The sequence below is a fragment of the Tribolium madens genome, unplaced genomic scaffold (genome assembly GCF_015345945.1).
Source record: "Tribolium madens isolate multiple individuals breed KSU strain unplaced genomic scaffold, Tmad_KSU_1.1 Scaffold_1;HRSCAF=32;Tcas5.2_LG8, whole genome shotgun sequence".
NCBI classification, from domain to species: Eukaryota; Metazoa; Arthropoda; class Insecta; order Coleoptera; family Tenebrionidae; genus Tribolium; species Tribolium madens.
The window spans coordinates 6,217,919-6,234,178 of NW_025400984.1; the positions used below are offsets into that span (position 1 = coordinate 6,217,919).

General features: G+C 34.2%; 5 protein-coding genes across 13 annotated transcripts; 2 read left to right on the plus strand and 3 right to left on the minus strand.

Annotated features, from left to right (window-relative positions):
• The first annotated feature begins 1,744 nt into the window (after positions 1-1,744).
• Positions 1,745-4,208, plus strand: LOC123003690 (rRNA N6-adenosine-methyltransferase ZCCHC4). Of its 3 annotated transcripts, XM_044396633.1 has the most exons (6): positions 1,747-2,143; positions 2,186-2,325; positions 2,372-2,814; positions 2,864-3,148; positions 3,197-3,431; positions 3,479-4,202. In XM_044396633.1, exons 1-6 carry the CDS (start codon positions 2,020-2,022, stop codon positions 3,599-3,601), a joined length of 1,350 nt encoding a protein of 449 aa, XP_044252568.1. In that variant the 5' UTR covers positions 1,747-2,019; the 3' UTR covers positions 3,602-4,202. The 3 variants fall into 3 exon arrangements, 2 of the variants coding, with proteins under 2 accessions (XP_044252568.1, XP_044252567.1); XR_006412645.1 differs by having other exon boundaries at positions 1,745-2,325; positions 3,205-3,431; positions 3,479-4,208; XM_044396632.1 differs by having other exon boundaries at positions 1,749-2,325; positions 3,479-4,198.
• LOC123003687 (THO complex subunit 1) lies at positions 3,455-5,850 on the minus strand. Its single transcript, XM_044396624.1, has 4 exons — positions 5,670-5,850; positions 4,950-5,621; positions 4,674-4,897; positions 3,455-4,624 (listed from the first exon to the last, which is right to left on the minus strand). The coding sequence occupies exons 1-4, from the start codon at positions 5,706-5,708 to the stop codon at positions 3,610-3,612; spliced, it is 1,950 nt and encodes a 649-aa protein (XP_044252559.1). The 5' UTR covers positions 5,709-5,850; the 3' UTR covers positions 3,455-3,609.
• Positions 5,851-5,872: 22 nt separating this feature from the next.
• On the minus strand, positions 5,873-7,908 carry LOC123003688 (PTS-dependent dihydroxyacetone kinase 1, dihydroxyacetone-binding subunit DhaK-like). Of its 3 annotated transcripts, none has more exons than XM_044396627.1 (5): positions 7,558-7,904; positions 6,810-7,490; positions 6,546-6,761; positions 6,229-6,493; positions 5,873-6,179 (listed from the first exon to the last, which is right to left on the minus strand). In XM_044396627.1, the coding sequence occupies exons 1-5, from the start codon at positions 7,766-7,768 to the stop codon at positions 5,900-5,902; spliced, it is 1,653 nt and encodes a 550-aa protein (XP_044252562.1). In that variant the 5' UTR covers positions 7,769-7,904; the 3' UTR covers positions 5,873-5,899. The 3 variants fall into 3 exon arrangements, with proteins under 3 accessions (XP_044252562.1, XP_044252561.1, XP_044252563.1); XM_044396626.1 differs by having other exon boundaries at positions 5,874-6,179; positions 7,534-7,901; XM_044396628.1 differs by having other exon boundaries at positions 6,029-6,165; positions 7,534-7,908.
• Positions 7,836-9,237, plus strand: LOC123003692 (replication protein A 32 kDa subunit-like). Of its 3 annotated transcripts, none has more exons than XM_044396636.1 (6): positions 7,836-8,058; positions 8,125-8,189; positions 8,238-8,336; positions 8,458-8,571; positions 8,617-8,987; positions 9,035-9,237. In XM_044396636.1, exons 1-6 carry the CDS (start codon positions 8,052-8,054, stop codon positions 9,117-9,119), a joined length of 741 nt encoding a protein of 246 aa, XP_044252571.1. In that variant the 5' UTR covers positions 7,836-8,051; the 3' UTR covers positions 9,120-9,237. The 3 variants fall into 3 exon arrangements, with proteins under 3 accessions (XP_044252571.1, XP_044252570.1, XP_044252569.1); XM_044396635.1 differs by having other exon boundaries at positions 7,837-8,073; XM_044396634.1 differs by having other exon boundaries at positions 8,037-8,058; positions 8,107-8,189.
• Positions 9,238-9,996: 759 nt separating this feature from the next.
• Positions 9,997-14,516, minus strand: LOC123016470 (probable multidrug resistance-associated protein lethal(2)03659). 3 transcript variants are annotated; one of them, XM_044416884.1, is made up of 9 exons: positions 14,390-14,516; positions 14,252-14,324; positions 14,077-14,198; positions 13,799-14,029; positions 13,319-13,749; positions 13,111-13,267; positions 11,405-13,059; positions 11,123-11,353; positions 9,997-11,069 (listed from the first exon to the last, which is right to left on the minus strand). In XM_044416884.1, the coding sequence occupies exons 3-9, from the start codon at positions 14,154-14,156 to the stop codon at positions 10,147-10,149; spliced, it is 3,708 nt and encodes a 1,235-aa protein (XP_044272819.1). In that variant the 5' UTR covers positions 14,157-14,198; positions 14,252-14,324; positions 14,390-14,516; the 3' UTR covers positions 9,997-10,146. The 3 variants fall into 3 exon arrangements, with proteins under 3 accessions (XP_044272819.1, XP_044272820.1, XP_044272821.1); XM_044416885.1 differs by lacking the exons at positions 14,252-14,324; positions 14,390-14,516 and having other exon boundaries at positions 13,319-13,532; positions 13,935-14,029; positions 14,077-14,189; XM_044416886.1 differs by lacking the exons at positions 14,077-14,198; positions 14,252-14,324; positions 14,390-14,516 and having other exon boundaries at positions 13,319-13,541; positions 13,799-13,926.
• Between the last annotated feature and the right edge of the window lie 1,744 nt (positions 14,517-16,260).

Consider the following 16,260-nt stretch of genomic DNA (forward strand, 5'->3'; position numbering starts at 1 on the left):
GGGTGCACGAGTCGAAATTGCGGTGATTATTTCTATCCCCTGTGAGGGGAAGAAATAAGTTTTTTTCAATGAAAGAGGAACATATATGAATTATTAATAGAACAGCATTCTCATTCTGTCATTAAATAATTCAACATCGTTTCTTACGCAATGTAGCAGATGGCTCCCACCTTGTAACGATGCCATGACGATACTTACGACAGAATGTAAAGGCATCAATGACGTCATATTGCACTAGGTCAATACGAAGCAATTTTGTGGTTAAAGGGCAGATTCCTTTTTTGAGAATCACAACTGTGTCACATTCCCTCAAAAACAAAAAAAACTATTTTTGTATAATGGGTTCAAATGACTAAATTACTTTTTAAATTATTGAAGAAGGTAATTTTAGTACTAGGTCGATTATAGCCACAAATAAGCTTAAATTATTAAATTTAATGTAATATCGGTAAAAGAGTTAAGTCTGAAAGCAGAGTCATCTAGTCGTCCTGAAATAGAATTATTTTCAGTGATTGAAAACGCGGAGTAAACTTTGTGTCTTCAATAAAAAATGAGTGGAATAAATGAAGATTTATTAGAGTAAATTTAGCAAAATGATTATTTTACTTACATCAGAATTTTGATAAATATCAATTATTATAGGCTTCAGCTATTATGTTCACGTAACAATAATAAATAGGCTAAAACTCTACAAAGTTATTTATAAACGAAAGTTATTTTATACTTAACTAGATAAATCCACCTGCACTAAGTGTTTTGGTTCTAAACTATCGGTTATTACTGGCTAATTTTATTTAACGATTATTATCTACAGGGTAGGAATTCATAAACATCTACTCAATCTCCGGTTGCTGCAGTTGCAAGTGACATTTTCTCTGTTTTTCTTTGCTCTCTTAACACTATTTTTTATTGTTCAAATCGATAGAGTAATCAATTTCGAATAAAAAACGCATAAACTTTTATACCACTAAAATGGACCGTTTCAAAGATATTTTAATATAAAGTGAGGACTGCACAACGCTGAAAACAAAAAGTATTACTTAATTTTGAATGAAAGATATCCACGCCAACAATTTTACCCAAAAAAACGAACAAATTTTATGCTCCTCACTGTTACACACACATATTACAAATTAATGAAACAAAGTAAACTTAAATGGGTACTAAATAGTTTACCTTAACAAAAAAAATGTTTAAATTTAAGCATCTAGGATCGGAAAAATATTTAACACATTTCTGATTTTATTTTTCAAAACGCTTTCGTTAGTTTATTAAAAAGGGAAATCATTTTAATGAATAAATGGAAATCTAAATTAAAACCAATTTCGTTACATTCTTGAATGAATTTAAAGACTAATAAGAATGGTTTTTCCATACTCACATTATAAATAATAATGGCCAATCTCAAACGAACCAATCACATCATTGCATTCAATTTTTGAATGAATTCAAAAATCTAATGTGATTGGTTTTTCACATTATTATAATGGACGATTTTAAACTAACCAATCACAAAGTCTACACTTTTACAACAATCATTACAGTTGGAGACAAAATACTTTGGTCGTCACTTTTCTGAAACTTTAATGTAATTCAACCTTTAACGTTAAAATAAATGAGAATTTCAAATTAATGACAGCTATTATATTTTCCTATCAAAAATATGTACATAGAACTTGACAGTAACTAAAAATAAGGTTAACAGTCCTAAAGCATGCTTTACCATTTAGTGTCACTCAAGTGACATTGACGACCAAAGTATTTTGTCTCCAACTGTACGTTACTTCATTAATCGCTTTTTTGGTCTCTTAATTTTCCAAAGCATTTTTTCTGCGGTCCAAAACCCAAGTCACTGCCTGTAAAGAACTTAAAAGTGGGCAGTTTTTCAGTAAGTTTTTCAAGATGCCAGTAATAATAATAATAATCGTTTCAAAAATAATAATGCATTCAAATTTTAAAATTTTCAATTTTTCACGGTTGGCAATGCTGCTCCATCACACTATGTGATAAAGTGTGGTTATGTCTGATTCATTTGTAATTTTTCAATTTCAACAAATTAAAAGCATGTCGGGAGTGGAAGTGATTATTGAAGACTTGCAAAGCCACCCTTGGTGCCCCCACGGCCCCACTCTTCTTTTTTCACGTAATACTAATGGAATTAAGAGACGATTTTTTGCTTGTTCAGCCTGCAGGGACCGCAAATTGTGCCCCTTTTTTCTATACGAAGACGAGAAACATAAATATAAAACTGAAGTGTGGCACAAGGAGCGTGAAAAGTTTCTTCGGAAAATCGATCATAGAAAATTATTTCTAATATTGAGCAAAGTATGTTCAAAAATGTTTTATTTGGGTGTTTTAGTAGTGTTTTTAGATTCAACAATTATCTCCGAGTGACAGGGCATATTGCCATACGTGTTCTAGCTTTCAGTTGAAAAAATTCTGGGACAAACACATGGAACATGATTTTGTTATAAATATTAGTGATTATCAAATTAAACATCCAAGTGAGTTTTTGTCCCCATTGGAAGATGCGAAGAAGGAAGCACAGTTTTTATTTTCACGAGCTTCCGTCAGAGTAATTGTGGATATTTTTAAATGCTTGAAGTATCGCAAAATTGTTTGTTTGGGGACTCCCAGAATACATGAATTTATCACAAATCAGTGCCCTGATATGGACAGTCTTTTATTAGATTTCGATTCACGTTATCATAATTTCTATGGCCCTTTGCAATTTTGTTGGTACAATAGTTTTAATAACCATTTCTTTCACCCTGAGTCTCAAGAAGTATTTGACGATTTTTTAAAATCTGAAAGGTTAGTCACGTGATTGTTTTTCCCCATCGACTAATGGTTATTTTTGCAGTGTGGTCATGATTTTAGACCCTCCTTTTGGAGGTCGGGTAGAACCCCTAGCCCAAACAATCAATCAAATTACTCAAAAATACAATCGTCTGAACAAACTTAAAGTGGAATTGCCGATTTTTTGGATATTTCCTTACTTTATGGAACCGCAAATATTAAATAGTCTTTCCGACTATTCCATGTTGGATTATAAAGTCGACTATGACAATCATCCTTTGTTTCAAGATGGCGCTAAAGCTCGAAAATTTGGATCACCAGTCCGAATTTTCACGAATGTTGACCCAAGGTAATAAGCCGAGCATTTATCAAACCTTCCTTAACAAAAAAATTAAAGTAAAATAGCTCTTCCGCCAGAAGAAGGCTACAAGTTTTGTGCAGAATGCAACAAATGGGTTTCAAAAGAAAACAAACATTGCCAAATATGTCGGAAATGTACTTCAAAAGATGGCCGGACGTACACCCATTGCCTCAAGTGTGAAAAGTGTGTTAAACCGAGTTGGCAGCATTGCAAAAAATGTAACCGATGTTGCCAGCCTGATCATAAATGTGGGAAATTGGTGTTTAGTCAGGTAAGTGTCTTAAAACTCGTGACCAATTTCTCAATAATTTATTGAAGGATTGTTTTCATTGCAAACAACCGGGGCATAAAAAACGAGAATGTCCCAATGTTAATCACACAGAATTGCATAAGAAACGAAAATTAAAAACAAAAGATAAGGCGAAACGACTTAAAACTTAAATATACTGTTAGGAATCCATAGAATTAATTTCATTTTTGACAAGTTCCGCCGCTTCCTCCATTTCCAATCCTTCCAAAATATACAAAAAGTTATCCAAGGTGGCATCTTCGTCGTCATCAAACCACAACTGAAGCATATTTCTGGCCTGGTCAATCTCTTTCTCATTTTCCATTGTGAAAAATTGTATTTCATCAGTTTTAAAACCCAACTTACTGGCTAATTTTTTCCAATTCGGGGCGACTTTCTCACTGAATAGTTGCAATTGATTTGGGTTTATTTTATGTTCAACTCGAGTGTTTTTGTCATCCATGAATTCCTCCGTTTCTGACGGTTTAATGTCTTCAGTGTTTTCATCAACCTGCGTGTCTTTAAACAAATTTTCTTCCTCGGTGTCGTTTTGTTGGGACTCTTGTGAATTTTCCGTGATACGTCCTGGCTTATCATGGGCAATTTTCTTCACCATCATTTCCAAATACGAAGAAAGGGGATTCATAATTACAGTACTGTAAGTGAAGAAGTGGGGGCTCCGTTTAGCCAATAGTCTCAAGGCCCTCCATCCGTAATTTCCATCTTTTAGTAAATTATCTTCATCTTTAACGGGGGTTGGTGATTCTATTTGGGCTATAGCATCGGCGAAATAATCTTCAAGTGTGGGCAGAAAATCACGCTCTCGGCCTTTACAAGCTTCCAAATTATCGGGACATAAATTCCATAGTTTGGTTAATTCGGTACTTCCCATGTAATATTTGCCTTCGCTTGAAGCCTCTTTGATGATATCACCCAAAAGAGGGCGTTCTTCGGTTTTGCGTTTGTCAGGACTTTCCGTGGGAACCACAGATTTTTTCAATTCGGGACAACCATCGTTTTTCCAAGCGTTCCAATATTCCTCACGACTCAGAATATTTGATGCAATTTCGGCAAATCTTTTGCCATCTGGAGGAGTCTCTCGTAACAAACTGTAGACTTTTTCAGTACTTGATTGAATCCACTCTTTTTGGTCAGACTTTAACTCAAAACTTTCTCTACAATAAGACATTAAAAGTGAATGTCTACAAAAAATATATAACTCACGATTTAAATTTTACTGATGATGATAGATATTGAAATAAAATTAAAAACTGCAACAGGACGGCCCGCCGGAAATTAACGTCATAAAGTTGCAAATCGAGCAATTTTTGACTTGTTAAATATTTGGAAAAATACATTTTATTTTTACTTTCATCAGAGTAGCTTCCGTTACTTTCCACATGTTCAAGTTTGAGGCCTTGGAATGTATTAAAAACACTCGTAGCGTACTACAATAAAAAATATAATACAAAACTAATAAAAATTGAATAGCGTAATTACGGTACAAAACAGTTTCCACTGTACTTTAGTGTACAACTGATTAGGATTCCTAAAGAAGTCCTGTAGGGACCAAAACTTGCAATAGAACGTGAAATCAATAACATTTTTCTTCTCGTCGCCTTCAACGTCAGCCACTTTTTCTTGATTCGAATCTGTCCCATACTCTGTCGTGTTTTCTAAATTAAATTCACTCACAATATTCAATCCAGATCTTTCAGAAAATGGGAAAAATTTTGCCAAAAATAACAAAATTCGGCCGCAAAAAACGGTTGCTGTTGACCTCGATAGCCTCCTCAACAGATCGTTACACAACCGGAGTAAATTGTTTTTGCAACAACTGAAAAACAAGTTCTCTTTCCACACTTCTACATTATTTTCAACATAAAGGAACATTTCTTGACAGGCGTCTAGAGTTAAGGCGTCGAAAATATCGGAAAGGAGCATCACAGGCATTGTGGGGTTGCTCAGTTCTTTGCGGCATGTTAGCACGCTAAAATCGACCAACTCGCGTAAGACTGAAACGTTTACTTCGTTCTCAAGGAGTTCAAGCAGTATATCGCGAAATGCTTGGTCGAGAGGGGCTTTAAGATCGATGGCGGATTTAGACAACTGCTTTGCTTTGGTTTCAATCAAATCGGTGGTTTTGGATTTGAAAGATTTGCGTAAAACATCCTAAAAAGTGGGTTTCAAGTGGTGGTTTGAGGTTATGTTGACACTCACCTGATACTCGATCCGTAATGATTCAAATTTGCCCCCCATTGCGTAACTGCTAATGAGCAGAAGGCCAGCAGAAACGTTTAATTATGATATAATCACTAAATTATTTGATATTTTTTTGAAAATGATCACAATCGTAAATGTAAACAATTGTCAAATGTCAAAAAAAATTGACTTTTCAACGTTGGCGACACTGATCGCAGTTGAGAAAAAAACTTTTTTTTATAAATCATTTATTTATTTAAACTTTCACCCTCGCACAGGTTGCCCTCAGTCATTAATTTAACTCCCTCGAAAACCGCCCGCATCCATATTCCGACTGCATGTGCTCCTGCATCTGAGTATTTACAATTTGGAAGTTTGGTTTCCTGTGCTGCCTCTTCAGCCACATTAACTCCCATTCCAAAATATTGCAAATAATGCTCCCCCTTTTCCATCTCATTTCTAATTATTTCATCACTACGTTTCAGCGGATATAACATTGTTTTTTCATCCGGTTCTTTCATACAATATCTATGAAAAAAAGTTGGTTCACAAAGAATTTGTGATGACTTTGCCATACTTTTTCAGGGATTCAATTCCAACAGTGAAAGCTTTCGCCCACATAGCCGGTGTTACAGTTTCCGTATCGGGTAATCCCCCAAATAAAATGGCGGCGCTTTCAAACATGACACCATAAATGGAGCCCATTGCGCCCCCTATAGCCGACTCTGCGATAATGCCCAATTTTTTCAAAAAGCCGTAAGGGCAATTTATAGGTAATTTTTTATTATTGATGCGTTTGTTCACGCCGTCGGCCATCTTTTTAAGACGGGTACCAACATTGCCTTTAAAATTAATTTAATTGTTTTTTTTTTTCTTGAATCAATTACTAATTACCATCGCTTTTTTCCTCATCAATTATATTCAACTGACGCTCACACGAAATGAGAGCGTCGCACGCAAATTGAACCGCTTTAACAAGAATATTACTCTGGAATTCCCCCAGTTTGGGGCCCTTTAGCTTGATGTGTTGTTTTCCATGGTGGGTCAGCAGGCCCGGAATTTCATTGTAGGTGTTAATTTCGGGTAAAAATTGTCTAAAACTTCGCCAACCTTAAAAATATCTTTTGTGACATTATTATGAGGTGGTGTTAAACCCACCAATAGCGCCACATGGGGCGTCCAAATAATCAATAATTTTCATATCGTGCACTTTCATTACAGTCAGAAAGGCCATTCCAGGGGCCACTGAAATAAAATTCCCGTAGTAAATTCGCACCACGCAAACGCCTAATTCTTTCAATCTTTCGACAACTTGTTTGACAAAACCCAACTCAACGTATCTTTCCATAGTTTTCGACGCATTTATAAGAGCTACAGTCGGTATTGACGGGTGGAGACCTAAGTAAATTTGCGATTTTTTATCAATAATGTGGCTAACGTTCGACGCAAAATCGGTGGAAAGGACTATGCTTTTTCGTTTCCGGGGGCCCGATTCTTCGTGTGAATAATTCAAAGGGACGGTGATAATTTGATCGATGATTTGTTTATAACACTCCCAAATGTCGTTGTACAACCCGCCACTTTCCGACAAAGCCCCCAGAATTTTCGCCAAGAGGATGAACCCACACGAATATCGTTCTTTTACAACACTTTTATCGTCATTAATTGGGAGTAATTTGACTCGAGTGCGGCATTCCGAATTAGCCCTTTCGACTGCCAACCCAAAATTAAATAAATCGGCGTTCGCTTGGACTATCACAAAAATCCCGCAATTGTCCCCTTCGTTTAATTCCTTAATTGTGTGTAGAATTTGGCGGGAGCTTGGGACCGTGTCGTCCCCTGCAAAACAGAGTTAGGCAAGTTACAAATCTTGGAAAATTACCCAGAATGGCCGCCGTTAACATGCCTTTACCCACACAAACCGCGTGAATCAAATCAGTACCGGCGACTCCTCCAGACAACAACCGGACTTTTGATAAGTTTTTGTAGTCCCTTTGAATCACAACATTGTCGTAATCTAACAGAACTACATCATGATTGAGGGCAGTGAGCCCCAAAAGGGCGTCACGCACTTTTACCGCCTCGTTTTCAACTTTAGGTGGAACGGTGCTTTCCATTTAATTTAGAAGATAACCTAAAATGACACATGAAATAAATAGGAAAAGTGGCGCCCTCTATATTTTTTGTAAACGTGAAAATTTTGTCTTTTTGGCCTCTGGACCGATTATTTATATTTTTTGGGAAAATAATATTTTTGAATTTTGATTATTTCATCAAAATCCCTAGATTTTGTCAGTGAAAATCAAAAGTTCCTAAAATGTGACAGGAAATGTCACAGTATTCCCGCCGAATGAAGTAACCACGAACTTTACAAGAGTGCATTTTCACAAAAACATTAATATGCTTGGTATGAATCAATTTGGTAATTATCTTATTTGTATGTAGCATAAATTAGACCATTCAATTATTACAGATATCAGTAACAATGGAGGTTTCGTAAATGATGATAATAAAGGGTCTACTGCAAAGAAAAAACAGGTTTGTGGGGCACTTTTTGTAATTTTATATTCACTTGTGTGATTACAGCAAGTCAGACGCGTTCAAAATGTTGTTCCTTTATTCATATCTCACATACTTGATTGCACTGATGAGGAATTCAATTTATGTGGAATGCCGGTCCAAATCGTAAGTTTTTCTTTTTTTGAGACTTAATTTCAATCATTTCTTTTGTTGTAAAATGTGGAAACAGACATTATTTATGATTTTTAAAACAATCAATTTGTTGTCATTTAAACAAAAATTTCAGGCCAGTGTCGTGGGCGTTTTAAGAAACTTTGAGGTCCAGACCACCAAAGCCACCTGCATCATTGAGGACAACAGTGCCTCGATTAAAGCTATTATGTGGTTAGAGGTCGATAATGTAAGTGCAATTGTTTCTATTTCTTTTTCTTATTCTTCCTTGCAGGAGAGCGTAACACCGGCTCTTCCCCCTGTCAAAGAGAATTGTTATGTTCGCGTTTTTGGATCAATCCGCAACCAAGATGATGAAAAGATTCTCATGATTCTAAAGATGCTACCTGTTGATGATTTAAACCTCATAACAAATCATCTTTTGGAAATCGTTCAAACGAAATTATACGCCGAAAGACTGGCAGAAGGTCGACTTCCCACCAGTGATGTATCCATGGCGTCTACTTCAACAACTACAGATAATTCAGAGGGACTTAAGCCAATACAAGTCAGAATTATTAACTTGTTGAAACCTATCAAAACTAAAAGTGGATTGAGCAGGAGCGAAATTTTGCAACATTTTGGACCACAAGCGAGGGAGGCTGAGTGGGTATTTATTGTTGCGTTGGATTCTGTTTTAATGTATGTTCCAGGGTTGCTTTGGATTTCTTACTGGATGAGGGACACGTGTATACCACTGTTGATACCGATCATTATAAGGCCACAGATGCCGATTAAATTTTTATTTCATTTACTTTTTTTATAAACCCCAAATACATTTAATTTGAAATTTTTTATGGACGCTAAATCCATGTATCATTTACTTTTACAGTCGAATAAAATTGTTATCTGGAAATTTTTGTGTTTCTTTAATTCTCAGATTATTCAAGCTTGGAACCTGTAATAATACTAAAAAATTATGTACAGATGTTTCAGAATTTGCGCCCCAGAGAAAAATAACAAGTTAACAAACATATAAACAATGTTAAAAAAATTCTTTATAAAAATTTCGAAGTTATGGGATTTTAAATTTTGTACTTTGACTTTTATATCAGCTGGAAAAATAATTAGGAAAAAATCAGAAGCCAAAAGTGGCGAACGAACTCTCGAATGGTATAGAAGACTTTCAGCTAAGCATAAAAATGAATTCAGATTTTTTTCAAACCTTTTTTTTTTGAAAAAAAACATCTGTCATTTTCCATATTATATCATGCAGGCACCTAACTCTTTTGTTTCCAATGTTGTCGAATTTAATTTATTGTTGAAATTGCTAGTTTCTTAAATATTTTGTACACCATAAGACACAAATTGGTGATTTTTTCAACAGGTAATCTGTTCAATGTTGCGAGATCTGTCGTTTCTGGTAATTACATTCAAGAAAACATTATCTGAACGGCCAAAAACTTAACTCAAAATCTAACCTTAGAAGAGGTATATCTAGTGAAAAAAAATCTCAAACAATTTTTTGTTATGGGAACTTTTCAGTTAGAATTCAGTTAGATGTCCTTTATTACCACCTAAAAGATGGTCCGACACTTTTGAATCGTCGTGTATAGACAACCACAAACTTCCTTATACCTAGTTTATATCTAGAATTTATACATAGCGCTTAATTTAATTACAATTAATTTTACTTGAAAAAAATCAAAGTAGGTATGAAATATAATAATTATATGGATAGACGATTTTTTCACAAAACTGTCGTTTCATATTACTTAGAATAGGTCTCTATAGTAATTAAATGCCGTAAAAAAACAATCAACATTTATTTCTTTTCCAGATCATGATTTCTGTTATCCTGCATGTAATTTTGATAAAAATAACTGTTAATATCTTCCAGTAGCTGCATTGGGCTTCCAAATTCCACTGCAACTCCATCATTCATCACTAAAATCTTATCAGAATCCAGAACAGTATTTAATCGATGTGCAATTGTCAAAACTGTCGAATTCTGAAACTTTCTTCGAATAGCTGATTGAATCAATTCATCTGTTTCGAAGTCAATATTAGCTGTAGCTTCATCGAGAACCACAATCTTGTTGTTTCTTAACATAGCTCTAACCAAGCAAAGCAGTTGTTTCTGTCCAACACTGAAGTTCGAACCTCTTTCTGAAACCTCACTTTCCAACTTAGGAATCACACTTTTCATTTCAACATCTTCAAGAGCTGACCACAATTGAGCGTCAGAAAATTCATCAAACGGATCCAAATTTTTTCGCAGAGTTCCCAAAAATAGTACAGGGTCTTGGGGAATGACAGAAATTTTTGATCGAAGATCTTGGAGAGTAATCGACTTTGTATCGACGTTGTCAATAAATATTGTTCCCTCAAAATGGAAAAGATGAAAAAGTGTGGAGACCAGAGAAGACTTTCCGGCACCAGTTCTGCCAATTATTCCAATTTTTTCACCTGGTTCAATGGTAAAATTAACATTTTTCAGGACAGGAGGTTCAGTAGAAGAATATCTAAGAGATACTGATTGAAATGATATTCGACCCTCACTGGGCCATGTCTTTGGAGGAGATTGTTTTCCCCCTGTTTCTTGCGATAATTTTGTGTAATCTAAAATTCGTTCTACCGAAGTTATTTCGGAATCTAAACTACTCCAAATTCTCATTAAAAATCCCACCAAACCTGTTAACTGGATAGCTAAGTGAATTGCTAAACCCACATTGCCGATATAAGCTCCTAAAAATTTATGTTAACATTTATTATTATTATTACTTTGTTTTTAAACAAACCTTTTCCAAATAAGAAAAAGGCGAAAGAAACCACCGTGGTGTATAAAACACTGATAAATTCTGCGATAAAACCAATCAAGGCGTAAATACCAATGACAGTATGGAGGGCAGAACTGTGAATATTTTGGTGCTTTTCAAATTCTTCCTGAAGTATATTTTGTGCTCCAAATGCTTTAATTGTTGTTAAGCCCTGGAGAGTGGCTGTTAAGTGACTATAAACAGGGCTACGAGCTAAAAAATATTTAAAAACTTTGACAACTTTGATAAGTTATCCTTTCTTACTGATGCCTTCTGTTCTCTTAATACCCTTCACAGTTGGTTGAAATACAACACCCAGACAATAATAAATAGGAAATAACGCGATGGTTGGAAATATCATCCAGAAATTCAAAATTGAAATTAGGACACATGTTCCAAGACAAGACATAAGTGTTGGTAAAATCCATATCAATTGCAAAGGTACTTTTTGATCAACACTTCCCATATCCATAGAAAACCTATTAAGAATTCTACCATCTGAATTGTTATGGAAAAATGACAAATCTGCATTCAAGACTTTAGCCAACATTTCGTTGTGTAAATAGGTTGAAGCATTTTTAATGTATTTTACAAACGCCCAGCTGTATATAAATATTAATAGTAACAATATCAACAAAATGCAGCTGTAAACAATCAAGAAGTTCTCATATGAAAAAAAATCTCTAACTTGCGATTCAAGTTTCATTGATCCCTGTTCTACATTAAGCCAAAAACTAGTGAAATAATCTAGACCGTTGGTCGTGTATTGAAGTAGGAAGAATATAAATATTACAAAAAAAAATAACGATTTTCCCCCAACCGTGAAATATGATTTGTAGATTTTAATCATTTTGAGATTACCTCTTACTTCTTTAGTTTTACTTGGGAGGACTGAATACTCGTTATTTGATTTAATTACAAGATCTTTATCATTGGGAGCATTGTCACTATTGTATTCAAAAATTTTATCAAAGTGTTCGTTACAGTACAGTCGACCGTTTTTCAATGAATATATATTTGTGGCTTCTTGAAGGTATGTCAACTGATGAGTCACCAAGATAACACATTTGTTTTTCAAATAACCCCGGATGCAATTTTTAAAAATAATCTGACCCACATGAGCATCCACAGCTGATAATGGATCATCCAGGAGATAAATATCAGCATCTCTGTAGACACTTCTAGCCAAATTAATACGAGCTTTTTGTCCTCCACTCAACATGACTCCTCTTTCTCCGACTAGAGTATTATCACCGTAAGGCAACAAAGCCAAATCATGTTCTAAAGCACACACTTTGACCACTTTTTGATACTTTTCTTCGTCCATTTCTTCACCGAAAAGAATGTTTTGTTTAACACTCGCTGAGAAAATCCAAGCTTCTTGTGAAGCATAAGCAATTCGTCCATTAACCGAAAATTTCCCACTGATTACCTCAGTCTCGTCAATTATTGTTTGCAATAAAGCCGATTTACCACTACCTGCAGGACCCACTATACCGATAAGTTGTCCACAAGTCGCACTCAAAGTTATATTTTTTAACACGAAATCATTTTGAGAATTGTCCCATTTAACACATAGGTCTGTGACGCTTATTCCAGAAATAGTTTTTTCGGTTTTATGTACTAAAGCATTTTTTTTTGAATTCTCATTATCAGTTAATAGAAATTCTTGAATACGTAAAATCGACGTTCGTAATTCACCAAAATGCAGAATTCCAAGAGGAGCGAAAATTGTTAAAGTAATTCTAAGGTGGCCATAAATATTTGCCATTGCAAAAACGTATTGAGATGTTATAGGTGTATGTAACAAAATAGCTCCCAAAATTCCAACGAAAATAATAATTTGTATCAGAACATAGTTGAATGAATCGTTCAAAACGAAGAGACGATTGGTTTTACTTATTTCTGTTAGTTCTAAGCTGAAAAAATACTGACTTTATGAATGTGAAATCATAAAAATGAAATGTTACTTTCTAGCAATTTCGACTAATTTTTTAAATGGCTTCTCCCAAGCATACATTTTGATTATTTGTATACCACAGATAAGGTCGTTTAATAACTGAATTCTATAATCAGTACTCGAAGCTACACGTTTTCTGTTGGAAGCAGTATATTTAGCGATATATGCTACAAAGACTTAAAATTATCCATTATTCTCTTATTATGATTAGTACTTACTTTGGAACAAAAAACAAATCAACATAACAAGAATGCCACTTGTGGCCCCTGGACCAATAGTCACGTTTATGAAATAGGTTCCAATTATCAATTCCACAAGTCCAAACCAAACAAAATGTAAAAAAATGATTGCATTGTCAAATGTGCTCACATCGTTGCTCATAAGATTAATCAACTGTCCTGTGGTGACTTTCTGCAAGCTAGTTTTCTTCAACTGAAAACACTTTTTATAAATTAGTGAACAACAAGCAACTTTCATTTTTATTGCCAATGCTTTGACACAATAAAAAAATCGGTGAAAGGCCAACAAGCGTATAAATGAAAATAAGGTGATCATCAAAGCGAAGAAAATGGCGTTATTTTGTGAAACTGTTGTTTGGTTCGGGGTGTAATAATTGAGCAAGTTTTGCAAGAAATACGGTTGAAACAACCTGAGAAGAAAAACTTTTCAGCGAAAATTTATCATATATATTTGCTTACACTCCAATGAAATCGGCTGGAAAGAAGAAACCCCCGTAAATGGCAAATTCAAGTCCGAACTGTTTTATAAGGGCACGTGCAAGGGAAGGCTTTTTTAGTTTCAGTTCTTCAAGCCAAAATTTTTGAAGCTCATTACCAAGTTTTGAGGCTTCACAGTTTTCCGGTGTTTCATAAAGGAAGTCTTCAGTGATTTCGATTTTGCTTCCTTTGATAATCACAGGATACACCCAACTTAGAAGAAAGTAAACTAATTTAAAAAAAAAAAGTTTCTGTCTTACCAAAAGAGCCAATTTGATAGAAAATTTGAGGTATCTTCGGGATGCTTTGGCAAGGTTTTAGTCCTTTGCTTATCCTCCATTAGGAAGAATTAATTACTTTCACATAAAAAATTATTAGTTTTCTAAAAAATATTGTAAGGAGGTAATATGTAGTTACGCATGATAAAATACCTACCTATGTTTTGTAAATTGTAATTTAGCTATTTGCTTTATTACTGCATATTTTATGCAACCTCGTTTTATTGCAACTATGTTAAATACATATGAAGATTAAAAAAATATTAAACGTTCTAATTTTAAAGTTAAAACATACTCATTACATACATACATAATATACAGGGTTTCAATTTTACAAGTGGCAATCGGAATTATCTCCAGAACTGAAAAAGTTATTGAGAATCACTTAAAACAGTTTTGCTGAATCAAAATGACATGATAAGTGACACACCCCTTGAAGCCACAGACACCCCAAGTTAAAAATTTTAAATGGCAACCCTACTTGTGAAAAATTGTTGGAAATCTTATAACAAGCGTTTTTCAAAAATGTCATACAACAGAGCCTATTTGGTAAAACCATTATCCAATTATTCAAAAACAAAGACTTTCATTTTTTATTATATTCAAGGGTGGGTGGAGGTGCGTCACTTACCATGGTATTTTGATTCTGCCTAAGGACCACCGAAACGGTTTTGAGTAATTCTCAATAACTTTTTCAGTTTTAAAGATATTGTCAAGTGCAACTTTTAAAATTGACACACTGTGTATACATACATACATATATGTAATCAGTAAATTGTAAAGTCATGAGTCATATTGAAAAAATATTTTTTTTATTTATTTATCATTTTATTACTTTTTACAAAATGTTGGTAAAAAAAACCATTGACGTCTTCTAGCAACTGCTTTGGGCTTCCGATCGCGACCACAGTCCCATCATTTATCACCAAAATCTTATCAGAGTCCATCACAGTATTCAAACGATTTGATGTAGTTGTTAAAACTGTCGATTCTTGAAACTTGCCTCTAATTGCTGATTGAATCAATATGTCTATTTTGAGATCGATATATGTAGCTCCCTTTAAAACAACAGTTTTATTTTTTTTTTCAACATTGCCCTAACCAAGCAAAGCAAATGTTTCTGTCCAACATTGAAGTTTGAGATTTCTTCGCCGAAAAGAATGTTTTGTCTCACACTCGCTGAGAAAATCCAAGCTTTTTGTGAAGCATAAGAAATTTGTCCGTTTACAGAAATATTTCCATAGACCACCTCTTTTTCATGAATTATTGTTTGTAGTGTAACAGATTTACCACTGCCTCCAGATCCTACTATACCAATAAGTTCACCAGACGTAGCACTAAAATTAATGTCATCTAAAACAAAATCATTGAGGAATTTCTTTTGACACTTACATTGGTCGCACTTAAATTTGGTTTTTGTTCTTAGTCATAGTAAAGATACTTTTCTTTCGTATTTTCATAATCGATTAATAGAAATTTTTGGATACGAAGTAATGTAGTTCTTAGTTCAGCAAATTGTGAAATTTCAATTGGTGCAAAAAGGGTTAAAATGTTTTTATAATTTTCACAAGTATTAGCAATTGCGAAAACATATTGGGTTGTTATAGGCAGACTTAATGAGATGGCTAATAAAAGCCCGACCAAAATAATAATTCGTACAATAACGAATCTTTCAAAATAATGACGACCCTTGATTTAGGTATTTCTTTAAGCTCTAAACTACATCAAAAATTATATCGATATTTTGTAAACTCTTCACTTACCGTCTTGCAGTTTCAATTTACAAAAAAAATTAAAAAATCCACTTGCAGCAATGTGACCAATAGTAACATCTGTGTAATAATAATAAACCACAATGAAAACTTTAATGGGTACAATCCATACAAAGTGTAGATAAATCGCAGAGTCAAACCTACTTACATCGTTTCTTAAAGGATTAATTAATTCTCCTGTTGTAACTCTTTGCACACTATTTTTCTTCAACTGGAGACACTTTTTATAAATCAGGGAAGAACAAGCAACTTTTGAGTTCTTCCCCAAAAATTTTTATTTCAACAAAACATGGATGGAAGATTAAGAAGCGAAGAAATGAAAGAAGGAGAATCACAAAGCTGAAAAAAGTGCATTATTCCTGCTTTCTTTTTGATCTGGCTTGTAGTAGTTTAG

Bases quoted from the DNA above. Each gene is read 5' to 3' on its own strand.
- LOC123003690 (XM_044396632.1), top strand. From the start codon at position 2,020: ATGTCTGATTCATTTGTAATTTTTCAATTTCAACAAATTAAAAGCATG. The intron at 2,326-2,371 runs GTATGTTCAAAA...TAGTGTTTTTAG, and splicing joins TATTTCTAATATTGAGCAAA to ATTCAACAATTATCTCCGAG. The intron at 2,815-2,863 runs GTTAGTCACGTG...TTATTTTTGCAG, and splicing joins GATTTTTTAAAATCTGAAAG to TGTGGTCATGATTTTAGACC.
- LOC123003687 (XM_044396624.1), bottom strand. From the start codon at position 5,708: ATGGGGGGCAAATTTGAATCATTACGGATCGAGTATCAG. The intron at 5,622-5,669 runs GTGAGTGTCAAC...CCCACTTTTTAG, and splicing joins CATTACGGATCGAGTATCAG to GATGTTTTACGCAAATCTTT. The intron at 4,898-4,949 runs GTAATTACGCTA...TTTTTATTGTAG, and splicing joins AGTGGAAACTGTTTTGTACC to TACGCTACGAGTGTTTTTAA.
- LOC123003688 (XM_044396626.1), bottom strand. From the start codon at position 7,768: ATGGAAAGCACCGTTCCACCTAAAGTTGAAAACGAGGCGGTAAAAGTG. The intron at 6,762-6,809 runs GTGGGTTTAACA...GATATTTTTAAG, and splicing joins CGCCCCATGTGGCGCTATTG to GTTGGCGAAGTTTTAGACAA. The intron at 6,494-6,545 runs GTAATTAGTAAT...TTAATTTTAAAG, and splicing joins TGATGAGGAAAAAAGCGATG to GCAATGTTGGTACCCGTCTT.
- LOC123003692 (XM_044396634.1), top strand. The intron at 8,337-8,457 runs GTAAGTTTTTCT...CAAAAATTTCAG, and splicing joins GTGGAATGCCGGTCCAAATC to GCCAGTGTCGTGGGCGTTTT. The intron at 8,988-9,034 runs GTGGGTATTTAT...TGTATGTTCCAG, and splicing joins CCACAAGCGAGGGAGGCTGA to GGTTGCTTTGGATTTCTTAC.
- LOC123016470 (XM_044416884.1), bottom strand. From the start codon at position 14,156: ATGGAGGATAAGCAAAGGACTAAAACCTTGCCAAAGCATCCCGAAGAT. The intron at 14,030-14,076 runs GTAAGACAGAAA...CTTTCTTCTAAG, and splicing joins CTATCAAATTGGCTCTTTTG to TTGGGTGTATCCTGTGATTA. The intron at 11,354-11,404 runs GTAAGAAAGGAT...AATATTTTTTAG, and splicing joins TAAGAGAACAGAAGGCATCA to CTCGTAGCCCTGTTTATAGT.